Source organism: Cuculus canorus, chromosome 6 (genome assembly GCF_017976375.1).
Source record: "Cuculus canorus isolate bCucCan1 chromosome 6, bCucCan1.pri, whole genome shotgun sequence".
Taxonomy (NCBI): Eukaryota; Metazoa; Chordata; class Aves; order Cuculiformes; family Cuculidae; genus Cuculus; species Cuculus canorus.
Window position 1 is genome coordinate 22,241,227 of NC_071406.1, and position 22,857 is coordinate 22,264,083.

The following is a 22,857-nucleotide window of genomic DNA, read 5'->3' on the forward strand; positions in this document are numbered from 1 at the left end:
GCAAGGCCTGGTTAGGAATCAAAGATAATCTATGTATAACTTAAAAACTTTTTACCTAAGTCTTTATTAAGAATGATAACATTAACCAGAGGGGTGTATGATAGACAAAGATGAACACTATTTCCGTTCCTACAGTCTGCAGGAAGCCACACTTAAAGAGCTGAAAGTTGAGGAAGTTCCTGTGCCATTCCTGAATTACAAAAGAACTGATTAAATGGAACATCCTTCAAAAACAAAACAATACCTCCCCCACATATCAATATGTGGGCAGTTAAGTATGACTGATTAAACAGAAAAGGGCATAAAAACTATTAAAGCAACTACAGACCAGACATTCTTTCATCCACAGCGTATAAGGCTTTAAAAAATTCTTAAGAAATACTTGTGGAAAATGGGTATAAGCAGAAAAGTGAGATAAGAGTACAACACAAATATTCATTTCACATGGTATCATAAAATCTCTTCTGGAATACTCCCGTACAATTCTTACTACAACATTCAAGAAAAAGGAGCTTAAAGTGATGCAAGTGCAAAGAAACCTACTGAGATATCTGAAGAATGGAGACTACAATTAAGAAGAAAAAAATCTGAAGGCTGTAACACCACCAAGGAGGAGGTACCAGGAAGGGAAGTAACCTACTTCAGGGAGGACAGTGTTGGCACAGGAACAAACAAGTATAAACTGGCCACAAATAAACACAGCCTGTACATTAGAAGATTAGGTTTCTAATGATCAGAGAACCGAGGTTACGGAACACACTTCAAATCAGATTACTGGGGACAAAACACTAACTAAATTTAATACAAACGTCTCGAAGTTTACAAAAGAGATTATGTGAGCTAACTGCCTGGGAAGGCAGGTAACCAGGCGCAGTAACTGAGGAAATCCCTTCCAGCACTATGCCGCTGACAGTTTGAGCAATCTGCTTTAAACACTCATCCCTCACCTTAAACTCACTCAAAATATTTCCCTCCTTAATGAAGATTTGGGTTCAGAGAAAGTGTTAACTAGAAACACGGAGATGCATCTTATAATGGTCACAGACCTTTTTTGCTCTCTTGGTATACAGCACCATGAGTGCCCATGGCACTCAAGATTAAATCCAGAGGCCAAAACTGTGACACATAAATTTGTACAATATCTAAGCTGGTGTTTAAATAAGTAAAGCATTTTAAAAGTAGCAAAAGTCTAACACTTCTAAAATGCTTAAACTTGAATATTCATATTTTCACAGCACGTGTGAATTGGCACTTGTGCAAGAGTACGCATGTACTGTTTTCTAAAAATTCTGAAGGAAAAGGCAGAAAATTTATTATGTGCAACTTCCGAATACAAGAAAATTTCCAAAGCAAATAGAAATTACACTGGCTTCTGTTTAGAGTTAGGTACTGACTCTGATCCTGCTGCAGGCGGAGTGAGGAGAGAAAGAACAAATGAATTCACAAGTAATAACCTGGCCAACATAAGCTTTCTATTCCATCCACCCTGACACAGGTACCATGTGCTCAGGCTCAATAAGCTACTGTACCATGAAGAAGCTGCATGTTTTGAGAGTAAATTCTAGAAATAGCTTTTATGTAAGCAATGAAATGCTTATTGTCACTCCTGTTCTGTAGGCAGCTCTAAAATTTCAGGTTTTTTTGACAAGCATGCTAGTGCACACACAAAACAAATCACAGCTGCTGGGCTGTCATTTACCTTTAGGATGGAAGAGTAAATACTCGTTTGTCCTAAGGACATTACCTGCTGGTAATCCCTACTCTAAGATTTCCAAGGACTAAGCACCCACACTTAATCATCATAGCTCTGTCAAACGTCTTCAGCCACCTGCAGACAAAGATTAAACACCTGCTTCTTCAGGGAAGCAATGTTTCTATATCCTAGAGATCATCTCCACATTTTTATATGTATATATACACACACAAATAAACAACATGCACTCACACTCTCTTCTCTTGTTTGCTATAATACCATTCTAACATTTGGGAATATCAGCATTCACAGTACTGCACAAAAGTCTTCATTTGTCATCCATGTTAAAGGTTTTAATCCTAGCTCTCCCACCAAATAAGCTTTATGAGAAAGCATTTATGAAATCTAAACAATGACCCAGAGTCTAAACAGCAATATCAAACCAGGCATTACCAGTAAGTTCCTGCTCCCTGTGAAGTTAAATCCATTCCATCCACACCATAGCTATCATCATCCATTATTTTGGACAGGCCAAAATCAGTAATTTTTATTTCTCCACATGCTGTTCCATCTACAAGAAGGATATTACCTATCGAGGAAAAAAAAAAAAGAAGAACCCTCAAAAAAAACCTAACAGAATGCTTTATTTTCAAAACCAGGTTCAATTTTCAGAAACATCTAACTTCATGAGGGGTAAGTCACATCTCTATACCCTCAAGTCTAGAGTAACGACTTCATGACCCATTTCAGTGCAGTCTCATGAACTCTCTAAGGTTGTCATCATGAAGTGAAATGGTGCTCTCAGCTGGGAGCTGGATGGACATCAAGGAAATACCAAAATGTAGTGAGGAATCACCAAGACAGAAGTATACCAGTTACAATGAAGTTTCATATTTTTCTGCCCAGAACAAATCCTATAGTACAGGTTCCAGGGCTTCCATATGCCACAAAATCGTGCCAAGAAATTGCTGCAATACTACAAATCTTACTCCATGTCTTAAAATTGCATAATAATTTCTTGATATCAAAGCTATTTGATAAAGCTCCTCTGAGAACAAAAGCTAATGAGACTAAGAATACATTCTGGACAATTCCATAATATGAGGGAACTCTATTAGGTTAGTACAAAAATAATTGCCATTTTTGTCATTGTAAACTGTGACGCTTATTCTGGATTAAACTTTTATTTAACTGTGTTCACGTAGTAGACCATTTTAAAGCACGAAATTCACTCTACTTACTTATGCTCACAGTCTTGTTTTCACTGTTTATTCTTTTTTATATTACTCGGTCAAATTAAAGATGGAAAGAAAAGCAAATTCAAGTGATTTTGTTGTATGAGTACAAAAGGCGATATAAAGCAGTAGAAACCGCCAGCAATATTGATCAAGCATTTGGCCAGGGAACTGTCAGCTGATGTGCAGCTAGGCATTGGTTCCAAAAAGTTCATAATGGAAATAAGAGCCTTGAAGATGAGGAGGGTCGTGGACACCCTTCTCTGATAAGGCAACCGAGGGTCAGTAATGAAGTGGACCCATACAAAACAACTCCAGAAGTTACAGTTGTTCGACATTTGCGTCAAACAGAAAAATTAAAAAAAAAAGCTCAACAAATGGGTGCTGCAAGATTTAAAACATCAATTACAAAGTCTGCTCTGCACCTCTATCATGCAACAATGACAATCCATTTCTTGATCACATAGTGGGATGTAATGGCAAACGGATTCTATATGACAAACAATGGCATCCTGCGCAGTGGCTGGACTGAGGTGAAGCACCAGAACACTTCCCAAAACCGAAATTGTCTCAAAAGAGTGTTATGGTCACTCTTTGATGGTCAGCAAGTGAAATCATCCTCTACAACTTTCTGAATCCTGGTGAAACCATCACAGCAGAGAAGTATTGCTAGAAACTGACAAAATGCACCAAGAACTACGATGTTTACATCCAACACTGGTCAATCAAAAAGGACCAATTTTTCTCTATGCCAGCACCTCAGTGCATATCTCACAAATTATTCTGCAGAAGCTGCATGCACTGGGCTACAAAACTCTACCTCACCCTAGCTTAACTATCTGGCCTCTCTCCCAGGCTACCACATTTTCAAGCATCTCAACAACTTCCTGCAAGAGAAGGTTTTCCACAACCAAACAGCAGTTCAAAATGCCTTTGAAGAATTAATGAGAACTCCAGAATTCTATGCTACTGGAATAAATAGACTTGCTTCTTGTTGGCAAAAATGCATAGATACTAATGGTTCTGATTTCAATTAATAAATCTCACTCTAAGCTGAGATATACTGCTTTAAATTTGCTGGGTAAAAACGGCAATTGTTTTTGCAGCAATTTATTAAATGAACAATTTATTACACAGCAGCAAGGAAAACACTAAGAATTATATTACAAACCCCATGCCTGGAAGTGTAGCTGATTAAAGTACATGAAGAATACAAGCATCATTCATGCAAGGTGGTAAAACAGAGGCCATGAAATCAAGACAGAATACATCGTTAATGACAATGCTCATTATTCATTGTAAGAAAACTTCTGTGAAGTCCTGCTTTGAAGTGCTTACGCTGGAAGGCTGAAAATGACTGATATGTATTTCAAACCTTTACAGGCTAAGAAATACATAACTGAAAAATTATTTACATATCAGCATTCCACAACATCAGACAGGTTTGACCCAACAAATGATCTTATCTGCTTATACTGCTGAGCAGCAATGTGTGTATCTATGTGCTATACTGATCTTTTTTCTACAAGTTCAAATCAAAATAATACAAAGAAGAACAGTTATGACAAACATTTTTCCAAAGAAAAGAGATGATTTTGGTAATAAATCTATAAAAAAAAAGGTATACACATTTTTCCATAGCTTCCAATAAGCCTGACACACAGAAGGTGATTTCAGTATTTTCAGGCATGAATTACAAACAAAATGAAAGATTAAAAAAAAAAGATGATCTTTTCAATCGTAATATTACTTGTTTACCTGGTTTAAGATCATAGTGTATAATAGGGGGCTTGATCTCATTGAGATACCGTAGTGCATTTACTATTTGCATTACAATGGACCTAGCTTCCTTCTCTGACATCAATTTATGTTGCTTGAGATAGAAATCCAAGTCATTGCCTTCACAGTATTCTAACACCGTGCAAAACCTAGAGTAGAATCCAGAGAGACAAAAATAAATAATGTATCAAACTGCACAATTAGAAATGGAGATATGACAACGTGGTTTGATGCTGACATAGAACATGGCTTAACTATTAGCTTATGAAACCTGAAATCAATCACAATATTCGTATTTACTAAAAGAGAAAATGCACCCATATTGATGAGATGCTAAGTTAAAAAAAAAATCCGTATTTATGTAGGCACATTTCTCAACAGAAAAATATATTCACTATCCCTTAAGGTGTGACACAATTTCATGCAAAGAGGTGCAGCCCAGTGGCTATGGGCTACACTTAGGCTAATAACACTCCTGATATCATTTAGTCTTGGAAACTTGTCTAAGCTACAACAGCCTTTCAGAGTTGCCCTGCAGCAGCCCCTGCTCTGCATGCCCCTTTCACCCTCAGGACATCCCGCAGGGCTTCCTAGTCACGTGCTGCAAAACATTGTTTTTCATTAGTGTATAGAAGGACTATAATATTTAGCTGAGACAAAATTCTGCAACTAGTGTTTCTGGTTTTTTTTAAGTGCCCTTAAGGAAACCCTAAACCCTTTGAAAAAAGAACGTATTATTTTTGTTTAAGTACTCTTCATTTCTGTTCATCTAATCCACAGCACTAAAATCCTTGCCAAGTTCTAGAAAATGCATTGTTTTATGTACTTACGTATCTGTATCCAGGGAGAAGTAGTCATACAGTTTAACTATCCGGGGGTGATCCAGTTCTTTGTGTATCCTATACTCTCTGCAGGCATGTCTGAAAGAAGATGGATACATTAACCTTCTACAATCAATAAAATGCTATTCAATTTAACATATGAAGCATAAGTCATTAATATTTACTTGTGGTAGTTTTCTTTCTTTTCATCCCTCCAGCTTTTGTTAAGCTGGTGAATCTTCACAGCAGCATATCTTTGTTCATAAAGATCAAAAGCCTAAAAAAGAAAACCACAAATATGGGAAAGTTATAATCAAAGATGATAAAAATAACACCCGATAAAGAGAGGAAAAAAATGGATATGTAATTCGCAAGTCTATCAACAAGTCTATCGTAAAGCTACCTCCCTCTATGGGTTAATCCAAAGTTTGTTTAACTGGTGTTTGAAGAGTATATACCACTTTACAATCCTTCAGCTTATTTAGATCCTCTCCTTCCCCCTGAAAATTATATGTACATCTGTAGATGGCTAAAACATCAGATTTAGCAGACTTAAAACACTCTACCTTGTATACTTCACTGAAGCCACCTCGACCAAGTAAATGGAGCAACAAATACCGTTCATTCAACGTCGGATGATCTTTAAACCTCGAAAGAAAAAAAAAAATCTATTTAAGGTATACAAATAGAGTCTAAAACGTAAACCTGTTAGTATTACTTCTCAAATGGAGCTTGCTTTTTACTAGCAGTATCTAATGTGCTGATTATACCATATGTTACCTCATGGCACAATTATACAACATGGCCAATTTTGTGAGGATAAGGAATGCATCCTTTAATTTAAACATGCAACACAAGAGTTCTCTCCTTGTGCTGAATTTTAGAGAAGTCTCATACTTCAGCTTTCTGGAACAAATAAGAAGGATATTCTTCCAATTTCATGTGAAACACGACCGGACCTTTTGTACATACCTATCTCTTTTTAACAAAATGGAATTTATATAACATTAAGAAGTTAATAAGCACCAAACAGCAATACGGGGAAAATACATCAAAGGACTATGTACTCATACTCCAATCAAAATAAAGAAGAAAACACTCCTTCCAAAAACAAAATGATGCTGCAGGACAGAGAAAAGGACCGTACTCTCTCCTAAAATGTGCAGAAGACAAAATACATCCTTCCATCCAGCCAGGAGGCAGGGAGGTGAATACTCATCACGCTTCTAGTGCAGTGATGAGACAACTGAACTCATGAATCTAGGGCCATCTGCAAATTATACTCCATAGAAAGCTTTAAGGAAGGGGTTAGGGCTAGTTTGCCAATTGGTCACTCTTCTTCCGTGTTCTCTACAGTTTTGGAGGCATGGTTGCAGACAGTCTAGTATTTGAGGGAAGATGCATATTCTTGTTTACTGTGCCTCTTTTAAACATAATTTTTTTTGTTTTCCTCACTATGAAAACATGTATTTCAATGCCAAAGACATTTTTTTAAAGAAATAATCAATAGAAATTAATTCACTCAGTGTAGAAGAAATAAAAAAACCTAGAGGTAGCATCATTAATTGATTGATGTCATGTGACCCACATCCCAATTCTTTAAAGCCACACTCCACAAATTCAGATTCATACTTTCTTGGTCCTTCCATCACACACATGCCTCCACTAGGGCAAATCTTGTGAACTGTACCCATCTTCCCTCTCCACTCCTGCTTTTGCTACGCTGTATGTCTCTCCATGGCTCAGAACTTGCACCTTGCAGGTAGCTCCAGTATCACGTGGACGCTGAATCCTGATAGGGAAGCCCTAACCTGCGCTTTCAAATTATCCTGTTACGTCAGTACTGTTTTAAAGAACACATACAGACATACAAGTTTACCCATCTCTAAACTGGGCAATATTTCCTACTTTTTATTGTCCAGGCTGGAACACCAAACAGTTGATTTTGCAGTTTCCTTTCTATCTGGGGTGCTCAGGGAGGGTATACATAGGCAGAGGGACACAGAAGGGATCAATGCTAGAACACGGAATGGGGCTCAGCTTTGTACCACAACTGAAAACCCAACACAATCTGAGTCAAGACCTAACAGTTGCTTCACTTCAGAATCCTCTCCCTTACCAAATGGCCACGTTACCAAGACATGTTAGGAAAGACAGCAAGGACTACAGATCTAAATGATTCTACATTGCTTCTGTCTCCTGTATTATGAGCATAAGCTGCAGATTGGCCACTTGCTAAACATTCAAGTCTAAACTCCCACAAAAACATGAACACATTGTTTAAAGGTTTTTCTTCTGTACTGTAAAATGGGTCAACACCGCAGAAAATGAGCGGTGAAGCTGCAGTACTCTACTTGTCCATGATCTGTAACTCTGTTTTCAACTGGGACTGTAATTTGGACATTCTCTGCCCCACATATGCAATATTTACGCAAAGCCTATCATTTTTCTGTGGCGTTTATTGTTTTTGTTGCTATTGTTTCTTTGGTTTTCTTCTAAAAAATATCTTCTAATGAAAACATTGAGGATTAAAAAAAGTTGTTTAACCTGCAAAGAACTGCTTCTTTATTGGTTATAAGGCATTTATTTTAAAAGGGAAGTATTCTGTCATTGAATTGTAAGCATCAACATTCATAATTTTTCTTATCCAAAACACACCACCAATTTAGTAATCAATTAGCACTATAGCCACACAGTAACAGAAATTTTCTGTATTCCTGCAGGGTATGGAGATCATTAAAAGAGCTAAGTATAATTTCACATCTTGTTGCTCTAATCTTTAGAAGTGTGTATATAATTCTATTATGTCTGAAAAGTAAAAAAAAAAAAATGGAAATCCTGAAGTCTTAAGGCTACTGTTTCATAAACATTTACTAGTTCAGAAAGAAAGAAGACCAATCTTAACACCTTCTTCTTCCTGTCTGCTCATTCCACCCTTACTCTGCCCTCTCCTCATGACAGCATAAACATTTTTGCAACAAACTAGACTGGAAATTCATCCAGGATTAAAATTAATCCAGAAAATAAATCACAGGAGCTGGTTTTAATGTGGATAAATTTCCAGTGTCTATTCAGTAAAGAAATGCCATTACAAGCATGTGAAAGGGAATAGGGCAAGGGCATAATGAAGTAGTCAGGAACAGGCAGATCCACTTCCTTTCAAGCAACAGTGCCAGCCTTAAGTGCTGCTGAAATTGGAAAACAGACTATTTTTTTTAGTTATGTAATTATTACTCTCCAACCTACACAGTAATAGCTAATACTAAGTAACAATTTAACACTATGATATATTGCCATGTAAGCTGAAGTACAGAAAAATACCTCACATAATACAGAAGATTTTGCGTTTGTCTTTTTTGTACTAAGTACAGGTACCTGAAATCAAAATGCAGGAACCCCCCAAACCTGACTTGAAACACATCACCGAATTGCTGCTGTTGCATCAAACCTCCCTGCCATTTTCTTGTGTTACTGTCAGCTAAGTGAGTTACATTAGTTCCCTTAAAAGTATTTTTAGGCTAGTAATATGCTTTAGCAAGTTTTAGCTCTCCTGCACTATAAATTCTCATATGTTATTTCTTTTCAATAAAACCATTAATAAATTTAACAAATTTTAAGTATTCCTATAAAAAAAAAAGGTTTAAGTAACCTGGTGTTTAAAACATACACGGAAACAAAGAAAAACGTAGGAACAAGTCTCTCTCATGTAGGTAAAATGTGACTTTTGAGCATTGTTTTTAAAAAGACATGCAAAACTCAGATAGCAAGTCTCTTACTGTGAATTATCTTCATTATTTATTCTTTTCAGTTCTCTTATGTGAAGATTCCTAACTCTTTCCAAACGTTCAAGTTCTGCTTGTATTTCAGCCTCCTCCTGCAAATGAAAAGAGTGAAATATAAAAGCTCATTTACTCCCTGTTTGAAAAGGATATTTTTACCCCCGCATCAATATGAGTGGTGATGGAGGAACATTACATTACAAAAACCTGCTGAACTAGAAGAAAGCACTGCTTTTCTCTTAACACCAGAAAAATTCAGAAAGATAAGGCAAAAACCTGTTTCAAGGAACCTTTCTGTCCATGAACCCACAGGTAATGGGATGTTCACAGTTTTGTTCTGCTCTGTAGGGATGCTATTTGAAATGAGAGGCAGCTGGGTTTTGTACTTCAGCCAAGGAGAGAAATTACCTGGGAAGCGGTCTGAAATTGATGTACAAAGCAGAAAAACCCAAGGTATGTGCAGTTATAGATATTGTACAAACCCACAAATCACGAATATATTTAAAATATTTTGAGGTTCAAAAAAATGAATAAAAGAATACGTCATTACAGCAGAAGCATTCTTAAGGAGTTGATACACGACACCAAAACCAACATAACTTAAGAAGATTTTCTATTTGTATCTTATTAAAATAAATGCAGAATGCACATTGCCTAAGATTTTGAGCACAATGACAAAAGAAGCACGTCAGGTATGAGCACATTCACTAACTGATTTCAGCATTTAAAATCATCTCATCTCTATGCTATATATCAGAGAATACTGAAACAGTTGTTTATTCAGATACTCTAAAAAAGTAAAGAATTCATGATGCCTAATTTGTGGAAACCTATGTATCTATACTCAAAGTGAAAAATGTATACTCATTTAAAAACACTGTAGAAAGGGTTATGTTGATTTCAGAGATAGCATCTCTAGAACATGAAAGTCTGAATAAAAGGGAGACAAAATTAGTCCACACCAGAAAGCCCATAATTACGGAATTATTCTAGCTGTAGCTGGAAAAGAAAAAGAAGGCCTGGCATCTGAGATGTATTTTTTTATTACAGTAGCAGTGCCAGTGGAGGCAGTGCCCCACGTCATCTCTTGTTATTTTGGCACAGCCTCTCGTACAGCCACATGGACCAAACTGGAAAACGAATCTCAAAAATATATACAGTTAGTTTTTGAAAAAACTAGATCAGTTCTCCAATCCAATTTATACTGTGGCTGCATAACCTGGCGGTGCTGGTAAAAGCAACAGGGCAACAAGTCATGGTGCAACAGGGCAACAAGTCATGGCACAACAGGATGGAGGCAGAATTCAGCAGAAGGAAGAGAAAATGCAGTAAAGCTGGTATTTCCAAACACCGTACATCATAAAACCACATCCTGAAACAACAATTGTATTTATATAATCTAAAACACGCATTAAATGACCACATTTCCAACAAGTTGAAGAGGCCAGACTAGATAATTTCAGTGAGTATCCTAAATCCTTCCCATAAGCTAAGGAAAAAGCCTCTCATGCCAAAACTGGACACTTGATGAATCTCCATTCAGAAAATTAAAATCAATTAATGAGCGGGACTAAGTAATACTAATCTGCCACCAGCAGATCTGTGTGGACCATTTGTTTTCCCTAATACAAAATGTCAAGGGCTCCTCCTCCCCCATTTATACAATGTTTAACATTTCATTTTTTATTTATTATATATTTAGATCAATCCTTGCAGTTCTCTGTTAAATACCCTGAAATGACATGCAGTTCTTCATAACCAAATTATCTTTTATAAAAAATTCTAGCTCTTTTCCCCTTGCAAAAGGCCACACACTTATACACACACAATTGTCTATGTTCTTCCCAAAGGCTGACAAAAAAAATCCATCAGTTATGCCTCTTTTGGGCTTTTTTGTTCATATATTATGCAATTCAGTGGTTCTCAAAATGTGGTTCATAGGCCAATGTTAGTCCAAAGAGAACTGGCTGGTTGCATTGTTTCCAGCTGTTATTTAGGACACTCAGGCTGTGAATACCTTTAAGCAAGAATGAACCAGCTTAGCTGCCTCAGGTCACTGCTATATAAAACGAAGTGAGAAAACAAGAGCCTCTCTCCAGGACCAAAGCTGCTAGCTGGCAAAGAATTTCCTGGGGAGCAGAAGGAAAAGAAAACTGGTAGCAGCAGCATGTACAGGGCAAGAAAAATAAGAGCACCAGGAAAGCATCTGGAGAGTGAAAAAGGAACAGGCAGCAAAACAGCATACACAGAAGGAAAGAAGAAAATAATGTAATCTGCAAAGAAGCACTAGGAAAGAAATACAGCCATGTAAAAAGAACAACAGAATTGTTTTCCTTAGTGAACAACAAGATCCATGTTGCATGCAAAAATGAAAATGCAAGTCTATTTTCAGAGGTACTCAAACATGATTTGCTAAGAAATAACATTTGTTTCCCCTCTGGCATTTAGTTAAGGAAGTTCCTTATACAGAGTACCGCAACAGTGATACTCAAGGAGAAAACAAAATTCAGGCATTAAACAACTTTGTAACAGCTTCCTTCCTAAGTCACTTGAAATTTCCATTAGGCTTCAAAAAAGTTAATGTATGGAAAAAGCCCTACCGTATTTCATAGAATCATTAGGGTTGGAAAAGACCTCTAGAATCATGTGAGGTTGGAGCTATTTCTAAAGCACTAACAATGAAGAACTGTGCTGGCTGTGGCTGGGATAGCGTTAATTTTTTTCATAGTAGCTAGTGTGGGGCTATGTTTTGGATTTCTGCTGAAAACAGTGTTGATAACACAGGGTTGTTTTAGTTACCACTGAGAAGCACTTACACAGTGTCAAGGTCTTTCCTGCTTCTCACACCACTTCCTCAGTGAGCACGCTGGGGGGCACAAGGAGTTAGGAGGGGGTGCAGCCAGGACAGCTGACCCCAACTGACCAAAGGGATCTTCCATACAACATGGCAACACGTTCAGCATATTAAGCTGGAGGAAGAATGACGGGCGGGGGGTGCGTGTGTGGTGGCATATGGAGTGATAGCATTTGTCTTCCCAAGTAACCATTAACATATGATGGAGCTCTGCTTTCCTGAAAATGGCTTAACACCTGCCTGCTGCATGAATTCCTTCTTTTGCTTTACCTATTAAAATGTTTTTATCCCAACCCATGAGTTCTCACTTTTATTCTTTCAATTCTTTCTTCTATCTCACTGTATGCTGCTTAGTTGCTGGCTGGGGATAAAGCGTGACAAGAACTACGTGGGCAGTCTACTTCACCAGTGACAGCAAGTTTAAGTGCAGATTCCCTACCACAGATTCAAGTACGTTCTTGTTATATTATTTACAGCATCTTCTCAAGGGGCCCAGTTCAGTTTATTATAATAGGATTTATAACAGGTGACTTGTACATTTGAAGAGAACAGGCCTGAAACAGCCTCTTGCAACATTTCAATACTAAGACCTGTTTTGACTGAACACCTCAAGAACTACTGCTCAGCAGGTAAAGGTACTTCCCTTTCACACTTGTTGAGGTATTTCTGCCTGCTTTGACTGCCATTCCTTCTCAAAGGTTATTCCTCTAAAACTTGGCTTGAATAACCAACAATTTGTTAATATCATAATTACCTTATTATACAGATTGAGTAGAATGACAGGCTTCAAAAGAAAAAGTACTGCTTTTTTTCAAAGTCAAAAACTGTAGTAAAATATCTGACTGCAAAAATAATTTTCTCTGTAAAAAACATTCTCTTTATAAAGATAGAGAGAAAAGATTTTTCCATAAAACTAAGAAAATTATATTCTCTCTTGTGATCGGTATGCTAACTGATAATAACTGAAGTGGGTACTGTAGATTATGAAAACATGACATTAATTCAGAAATGTGGTGCTTTGTAAATTGGACCTTTTTAGAGGTTAAAACCTAATGTAAAAAGCCACGCATCAAACTTGGCTGATTCCGTTTCCTCAGCTCTGAAACAACAGCAGTATTGTTGGCATCATCACTGTTACAGTATTGGAAAGATTCAAGGAATCAGCATAGTGTTACACTCTACGGACTCTCTACTGCTCCCCTGTATCCCACTGTTCACGGTAAGTTGCACAAAAAAGAAAAAAAGAAAGCCACTATTAGACATTAAATTGTATATCGCTTTTAGTATTATGCTGTCTTATCAGACAGCTCTCAAACAGCCCTCTCCTTATTTTGATAGTACTAGTTTTTATGGTTTTGGGCATGGTCAAAAAACCCTTAGAATAACAGACCACATACACACCTTTTTGAGATGTCCTAATCGAAGCTTGAAAATTTCTTCCTGCTCATGATACTCTGCGAGAGTCAAACTGAAAAAAAACCCAATACAAACACATAATTATAGCTTTTATATGACAGTAAACAAAACAATAACATTCTTACTTAAAAACTACAGTAAATAAGTATCTTATGTTAATTATTTAATACCACAATACTAGGACTACATTTTTGAACTATCTGAGCATCTTGGTTTGTAATTTCAGGGTCAAAACATACTTACAGAATGCCTCTGTGTCTGGTATTCCAGAGTGTTAACTGCCTCACCCACTGGACCATTTCTGCCCCCTCAGAGAGCCTGCTAGATTATCTAGATGCATCCTGAACCATAACATCATTCCAGTATTTCAGCTGACGCTACTCTGCTGCTTGGTTCTCAACTCTTACACTTAATGAATGAAAGGATGGAGATCCAGAAAAAAACTAAGCAAGACTGATAACACTGGATTTTTGAGCTGTGATTTAAGGAACGCTGTGCAAACCCATATATTCCAAGTTCATTAACTCTACATTTTGCATGAGACCACAAATTCAGTTTTGAATTGGCATACAGCTCTTTCACTTGTTCCCTTTTCATCTTCCTTTGAGAAAACATTCCTGGCTACAATTAATTCAGTTGTCCCCCACTGCCTGTAGACCTGCTAAGACATGAAGTCAGTTATCATCCAGGAGGCTGTTCATACATATCAATAACTAAGAAACCCATGAACTGACTCGCAATGCAGTATCCATCTGACAAATGATCAAAAACACAGAGCAGACAAACCATCAAAGAAAAGAAACGAAAGAGACATCAAGTTCCAGAGAAGAGTCTCCATGCGTTTGATGAAGGGGAACATGGGATGAGAAAGGAGAAAAAGGTATGGCCTCCTTGAAAAGATTCACACAAATCCCTACAGACAGATTAAAATTAAACATTTTATTATTTTGCCTAGATCTACTATTTCTTGCATGATGAAAAGCTAAACCTAATAGCATAATACATTTTCACAAAGCCCATATTTTAGCTGGTTCAATTATCAACTGTCCAAGAAAGATACGTTACATAAGGCACTTATAAGGCTAAACATGCTGTTCATACTGCAAGTCTGAAGAACTACAGTGTCTTAAGAACTAGTAGTATTTTCCCCAGAGGTGTGGGACACCAACTTTGATAAAATTTGCAGAAATCAAATAAACTGTAAGACTTCTTCCCCCTTTTAAATATGAAGTTTCACATAGCTCTAATTCTAAACCCTGTATTTATTGGGTCTCAGAAGCTGTTAATGAATGAGTGTATCTTTTCAGGATAAAACTTCGTGGTTCTGAAGCCTTCATAGAGACCTTTCCTACATCCTGATTGCATAAATACTGAATTTCACTGCCCTTTTTCTGACTTGGTCAGGACAGAAGACTGAATTGACCAGATATCCTCCAAGAATATTAGTCAAATTGCTAGATTCTTTTCTGACCACAGGATATAAATTTCCAAGGACCTGGAAACACCCTCACAAGACTGTAGTTATTTCATTCACTTTTTGGTCTATAGCGCATGGAAAATAACCACGCCATGCCAGAATTTGAGAAGGAAGCAATCCTTTCTTTTAGGAAGCATCATACAAAATTACCCTGCAACTTTTCCTACTGGAATTAAAACCAGCTTTGTATTTCAGTTAACAGACATCCCCAAACACTCCGAAGGCAACAAAGTGAGGAAATTTGCTTCTCCAAGAAAGGCAACAGGTCCCTTACCACCAGATTTTTGGGACTGAACTTCTATATTCTTTCCCTGGCAGAATGTCTCTGGGTTTAGACAATTTACACTACATCTTAAAAGAAGCAGCATTAAATAGAATGTGAAATGAGGTGTCTCAATAGCTAGGAAAGCTGGCAATGCATTCTCTGTACCGTTCAAACAAGAGCAAGAAACCTAAGAGAGCAACGTGCTAATTCCTGCTGTAATACATCTGCTAGACCTATCAGAGAGAGCATCAAGGCCACGCTAGAAAACTCACAGCAGCATCCCTGACGTTTTTTCAATACTTCTACTCAAGCAGCAAACTATTCTAACATGGATTAAGTTCTCAATTAAAAAAGGCAAAGGATCAATGCCAATGCGTACAAGGCTGAATATTATTCTTTCCAGATTCTTGTCTGCAGAACAAATTACAGGTTTGTGCATTTCCAGAAAAGCGGATAGTAAAGTTTGTCTTTCTCAGGAAGAGTAGTACTTAGGTGGCTTAGTAAAGCTAAACCACAAGTAAAACACACTGAAAATACAAAATTTTCATTGAACATTGATCCACTGAACCACAGATCCCCTGAAACACTAACACAATATAGGAAATCTGGTCCTTTTTATAAAACCTCAGCTATCTACGCAGAGTCAAGACAAAGTGCCTAGACAGCTCTAGCAAGCATTCCCTTCCAAAAAGTTCTTAAATAGCCCTCTTGAGCACAGAGCACAAGTTAGAGGCCAGATTGAAAACATTAAGATTCAAAGTCACTCTTTCCATGTTTCCATGCTACACCCCAATAAATGACTGTTTTCGATTTTTCTATTTCCTAACAGATCTAACTCTATTAGAGGCACAGCATGATTCACAGCAATTTGAAACTGTTGTTACTGACCACCACATTTTGGAGGAAGGTACATAAAACACTGAACTGTACACAGACATCGTCACTTTGGATTTCATTCTTTACTTACATAAAACAAAAACCTACTCCCTCAGAGTGAGAAACATTTACCTTCTTTTTTTAGAAGTAGGAGTTTATTACTTACTAAAATATACTTTACTTTATATTCAAATTAAAATAAAGCACAACAAACAGCAGTAAAACAATGATGGTGTGCATGCTGTGTGTTTTCTGGCTATAGGCTACCACCTCGCTGCACAGGCTGAAAACATCCAGCCTAGAGACTGCTTCCCATCAGCTCATTGCTTACCACTTGCATCCACCCCGCTGCCTTTTGATGGGCAGTGGCACACGGGAGGCACCCTCTGAAAACAGAAGTTACCTACGACAGATTTAGCATTTCCTACAGCAAGGGTTGCACCTCCATCACTTGAGACACACAGGTCTCATCAGATGTGGAGGACAGGCTGAAGAGCACAAGGGAGAGACACCAGCCAGGAACAGGCTGCTATCATCCACTAAACTAACTTAAATTGGATAGTTAGGCTTAAAGTTAATCTGAGGAGCACTGGGGAAGAAGGGCAGCTGGGAGTAGGTTGGATGAATTAATCCACAGAATCACACAGAATCACAGAATCACAAGGTTGGAAAGGACCCATTGGATCATCGAGTCCAACCATTCCTAACACTCCCTAAACCATGTCCCTAAGCACTTCATCCACCCGTTCCTTAAACACCTCCAGGGAAGGCGACTCGACCACCTCCCTGGGCAGCCTGTTCCAGTACCCAATGACTCTTACTGTGAAGAATTTTTTTCTGATATCCAACCTGAACCTCCCCTGACGGAGCTTCAGGCCATTCCCTCTTGTCCTGTCCCCTGTCACTCGGGAGAAGAGGCCAGCTCCCTCCTCTCCACAACCTCCTTTCAGGTAGTTGTAGAGAGTAATAAGGTCTCCCCTCAGCCTCCTCTTCTCCAGGCTAAACAACCCCAGCTCTCTCAGCCGCTCCTCATAAGACTTGTTCTCCAGCCCCCTCACCAGCTTTGTTGCTCTTCTCTGGACACGCTCCAGAGCCTCAACATCCTTCTTGTGGTGAGGGGCCCAGAACTGAACACAGTACTCGAGGTGCGGTCTCACCAGTGCTGAGTACAGAGGGAGAATAACCTCCCTGGACCTGCTGGTGACCCCATTTCTGATACAAGCCAAGATGCCGTTGGCCTTCTTGGCCACCTGGGCACACTGCTGGCTCATGTTCAGTCGGCTGTCAACCAGCACCCCCAGGTCCTTCTCTTCCGTGCAGCTCTCCAGCCATTCTTCCCCCAGTCTGTAGCGCTGCATAGGGTTGTTGTGCCCCAAGTGCAGGACCCGGCATTTGGCCTTGTTAAACCTCATCCCATTGGTCTCGGCCCAGCAGTCCAGCCTGTTCAGATCCCTTTGCAGAGCCTCCCTACCCTCCAGCAGGTCGACACTTCCTCCCAGCTTAGTGTCATCTGCAAACTTGCTAAGGGTGCACTCGATGCCTTCATCCAGGTCATTGATAAAGACATTGAACAGAGCTGGACCCAGTACCGAGCCCTGAGGAACTCCACTTGTGACTGGCCTCCAGCTGGAGTTAACTCCATTGACCACCACTCTCTGGGCCCGGCCATCCAACCAGTTTTCAACCCAGGAGAGTGTGCGCCTGTCCAGGCCAGAGGCTGACAGTTTCTGCAGCAGAATGCTGTGAGAAACTGTGTCAAAGGCTTTACTGAAGTCCAAGAAGACTACATCCACAGCCTTTCCCCCATCCAGTAGTTGAGTAATTTTGTCATAGAAGGTGATCAGGTTAGTTTGGCAAGATTTGCCTTTTGTAAACCCATGTTGACTGGGCCTGATCACCCGGTTCTCTTGCATGTGCTTCATGATAGCACTCAAGATTACCTGTTCCATGACTTTCCCTGGCACTGAGGTGAGACTGACAGGCCTGTAGTTCCCCGGATCCTCTCTGCAACCCTTCTTGTATATGGGCACAACATCAGCCAGCCTCCAGTCTAGTGGAACTTCCCCAGTCAGCCAGGACCTCTGGAAGATGATGGATAGGGGTTTGGAAAGGACATCCGCCAGTTTCTTCAATACTCTTGGGTGGATCCCATCCGGCCCCACAGACTTGTGGGCGTCTAGCTGGGCAAGCAAGTCTCTAACCGCCTCCTACTGAATCACGGGAGCCTCAATCTGCCCCTCTAACTCTTGGATTTGTAAACAGAAGGAACAACTTCCTTTGCTATTAAAGACTGAGGCGAAGAAGGCATTAAGTACCTCAGCCTTGTCCTTATCCCCTGTCACTGTTATTCCTTCTGCATCCACTAGAGACTGGATATTCTCCCTTGTCCTCCTTTTCCTGTTAATGTACTTGTAGAAAGACTTTTTGTTGTCTTTCACAGACTTAGCGAGTTTTAATTCTAGTTGGGCCTTGGCCCTCCTGATTTTTTCCCTGCACGATCTCACTTCGTCCCTGTAGTCCTCCCAAGATGCCTGTCCTTTCCTCCAGAGCACATAGAGCTTCTTCTTCTTATTGACGCATCTTGAGATCTCCCTGCTCCACCAAGCTGGCTTTTCCCCCCGCCGGCTCCTTTTCCGGAACACAGGGATGGCCTGCTCTTGAGCTGATAGGATTTCATTTTTCAAGAGCGCCCAACCCTCATGGGCTCCCTTGCCCTGAAGGACTGTTTCCCACGGGACTTTGCTAATCAACCTTCTGAACAGGCCAAAGTCTGCCCTCTGGAAGTTTAATGTGACTGTTTTGCTAACCCCCTTCTTAATCCCACCTAGAACTGAAAACCCTATCATCTCATGATCACTTAATCCCAGGCGTCCTCCAACCGTCAAATCCCCAACAAGACCTTCTCTATTCACAAACAGCAGGTCTAGGAAGGCACCCTCCCTTGCTGGTTCGCTAACCAGTTGTGCAAGGAAGTTGTCTTCGATGCACTCCAGGAACCTCCTAGACTGTTTCCTTTCTGCTGTATTGTACTCCCAGCAGACATCCGGAAAGTTAAAGTCTCCCACAAGGACAAGAGGCAGAGATTTAGAGACTGTCCCCAGCTGTTTATAGAAGAGTTCATCAGCAGCTTCTTCTTGGCTGGGTGGTCTGTAACAGACTCCTATCACAAAGTCCCCTTTCTTGTGGGCTCCTCTGATTTTAACCCATAGGCACTCGATCCCGTCCTCACCGTAATCCAGTTCAAGAGTATCAAAGCACTCTTTGACATAGAGGGCTACCCCGCCTCCTTTCCTACCCTTCCTGTCCCTCCTGAAGAGTTTATATCCCAACATAGCTGTAGTCCAGTTATGTGAGTCATCCCACCACGTTTCTGTGATGGCAATGACATCATAGTCACCTTGCCCTACAACAGCTTCCAGCTCATCCTTCTTATTGCCCATGCTGCATGCATTGGTGTAAATGCACTTCAGCTGGGCTGATGAACCTTCAGCCCTCGTAAAGGGAAGAGAGTTTATTCTCGATTGAGTGGTCCTTGGAATAACTAATTCCACAGACCCAGTTTTATCCTTACTGTCCCCACTTGTACTCGCCCTCACTTGCCCTGTTGTGGTGTATTGGTGGTCCTCTCCAGCACACCATTTCTCAGCCGCCAGTTTCCCACTTCCAGGCTCATTCCCAACTAGCCTGGTCTCCTCCCCTTCCCCCTTCACATCTAGTTTAAAGCTCTATTTAAGAGCCTAACTAGATTTTTAGAGATAACTTTAGTCCCCCTTCGAGACAAGTATGACCCATCCCTAGTAAGAAAACCTGGGGGTGGGTGGGTCACCCCATGATCAAAGAAGCCAAAGCCTCTCTCCTCACACCAGGCTCGGAGCCAGGCATTAATCATCTGTACGTTCCTGACCTCCTGTTCCATATTCCTTAGTATTGGGATACAGCTAAACACCACTTGCGCTCCAGAGCCCTCAATCATCTTCCCTAAAGCCCTGAAGTCTCTTTTGATGGCTTTCAGTGACAGTCTGGTCCTGACCATGATCTGTTCCATTCAAAATTACTCAGCAATAAATGCTGAGATTTACAAACTATCCCACACATGCAACAAACTCCTGAAATTCCCCCAAAAAGCACTGGATATATTCTGTGCACGTACTGTAGTTTTCCTGTTATGTGTAGAGAGCTATGGTGTGCCACCTCTACTTGTTGCTGAAAGAAAGTGGACAGCTTACCTGTCCGGAAAGGCTTCATTACCTCCAATTTAAACATTTTTTTTTTATTAGCAAAAATAGGCCTTCCAGTAGCCTAACAATGTTCTCATAAGTCAAATTTCTAAGGCTTAGACACATTATGCACAGGCAGACATAACCAATCTTCTTTGCACTTCTTCCTCACAAGATCAGACAAAACCTTCTTCAATCAAAACAGCCTTACTAGCAGGTACAGACAAGACAATAAACCAAAATGGCCATGTTGCTCCTTGGCTTTCATGATGATCAAGCCTGGCACACTTACAACTATCTCTCCTCGTACCTTTTCCCAGCTCAAAAATCATCCTGGATAGAGGCAGAGCAGAATGTGGCCATGCCCCTAAGCAGCCAAACACACATCCAATATAAGGTTTTGGCTACAATTTTTGAGGTGTTTTTTTTTGGTCCTACCTCATTCCCACTCTAGTTCCTCAAATGTCTACAAGGATGGGCACATGCTGACTAAGACAGAGCCTTCTATGAGGCCTTTTCGCTTATTGTTTCCATGTTTGCCTTAGAAAGAGACTGCCTCAGGAAACGGGCTGTCTTTACTCATACTGTAAAGCCCAGACACATTCTTGGCACTTCAGCCTGAAAAAGTTTCTGAAAATATTTTCATTTGTTCCATACAGAACAGAATGCTCCCTCTAAATGATGCATTTGTTCAGCTACAGTAAAAACCCTGCCAGCACCCTCTGCTCTCCTATTCCAAATTGCATGCTAGGACAAGGATGCATGTAGATTCCCATGGAGGAACTGGGAAGTAGAGGAAGAGATGACTGGGAAGGGAATACAACTGACACAGCTGAAGCTGTATAGGAAGGACCACACCACCTAAAATAGACAAAAGGTTTCTCCTAGAAATTATTGTCCAGTGAAATAACAGCTGCTTCAAAAAGTGGAAACTAGCATTTATAATCTCCAAGTCTCCAAATAATTTGGTATAGTTTTTGAACAGATTTTTTTCTAAGGCTAAAAAGGCAACCTCTGCTTCAAATAAATGGTTTTTTCTTTAAATAAATTTCAATTTATTCCTTTCATGTAAGACTAACAAAAGTACTTTGCTCAGTAAAAAAGAAAGATCTCAAATTTGAAATTACTTTTTATTCTTGGTTTGGGCCACGTGTTATTTAAATACCAAACCCACCACTCACTCACAGGACACTGGCAGATAGCCACTCATATACTAATAATTTCACTGCAAAAAGTTTGCTTTTAAATTTGTATCAGTGACCAGAGGATATTCAGCTACCCTAAAACAACGCCCTTATTAAGTATGCCTCAGGCAATGTGTGTTCAGACAGGGCTTTAGTACTGCTTGTTACAAAGCAGTATTATCATTACAGATCATTTAGTCTTGTCAGTATCTGTAGCTGAAGACATTTTCTAAAGCAAATAACACAGTGGTAGAGACACTTGTTGCTAACAACTGCTACCAAGCTGATTGTTTAAAAAAGATCTGCTTAATCACTTGCATATATGTTGTACTGATTTATTAGTGGTTTAGTTCATTAATCTCAAGCAGCTCTGCATTTCCCCATGTCTCTCAAGCAGAACCTCTTCCATTTGGCTACACTAATTAAGATCATTACTTTTGAAGTAACACAGGAACAGTGATAAGCATAATGTAATAGGAGGGAATCACATACAGCAGATGACAAATTTACTCCAAAATGGAAAAGCACAATTAATAATTGTTTTACCAAGATAAAACACATCTAATTCTGTACTGAGAAGCAGAGGGGAGTCAACACATACTAATACTATACAAAACTATAACAACCCTAAAGACAAACATTTAGAAAACCCTTTTAAATAGAAGCCTAAAAGCAAGATGTGGCTCAATTATTCCACGATGTCAGGACACATCAGAGACTTTGTAAAAGGCAGAAGCAAAATTTCTAAGTAAATCATACAAGCAAGCAATCTCATATCTATATTATACAATGATCAAATTAGGATACCTAAAAGTAAAATAGTTTTGATTCAGTAATAGCTTACATTAATGTTAGCATTAAATACAAAAGGGCAATTCTGATTGTTCTCTTGGCAGTTCCATAACCAGCAAGCTTCTTCATAGGCCATTTAACATGTAACTGGTTAAATCAAATTAAATGAAAATTTGTAAAGTTTTTAGGCATTTGGAAATTATTTAAAACTGTGTAACACCAGAAAACGTTCAACGGTCTGTTATCAAGAATCCATCTTGTCCTACTAAACAATTAGAACATGTCTTCTATATTTTTTCCCACATGTACACTTTGTCACCTCCTAAAGCAGCAATCAGATTATGGAAATGTAACACAAATGAAGACATAGACAAAAGCTGGCAAGTTGAACATTCTGTAATTTTTTCAGGACTTTTCCATTACTTAAAAGTTAATTTTTAATAACAACAGGTATTATATTTGAGCAAAA

At 39.3% G+C, this 22,857-nt stretch overlaps 1 protein-coding gene across 1 annotated transcript in view; it reads right to left on the reverse strand.

The window, feature by feature from the left end:
• The window catches only part of TLK1 (tousled like kinase 1), a 75,004-nt gene that overhangs the window by 5,490 nt on the left and 46,657 nt on the right, over nt 1-22,857 (reverse strand). Inside the window, exons 12-18 of the mRNA XM_054069960.1 lie at nt 13,563-13,629; nt 9,305-9,402; nt 6,095-6,176; nt 5,714-5,805; nt 5,538-5,627; nt 4,687-4,856; nt 2,147-2,282 (exon numbers count right to left, since the gene is read on the reverse strand). Of these exons, the coding sequence (XP_053925935.1) occupies nt 2,147-2,282; nt 4,687-4,856; nt 5,538-5,627; nt 5,714-5,805; nt 6,095-6,176; nt 9,305-9,402; nt 13,563-13,629 (735 nt within the window). The remainder of the gene's footprint in view (nt 1-2,146; nt 2,283-4,686; nt 4,857-5,537; nt 5,628-5,713; nt 5,806-6,094; nt 6,177-9,304; nt 9,403-13,562; nt 13,630-22,857) is intronic.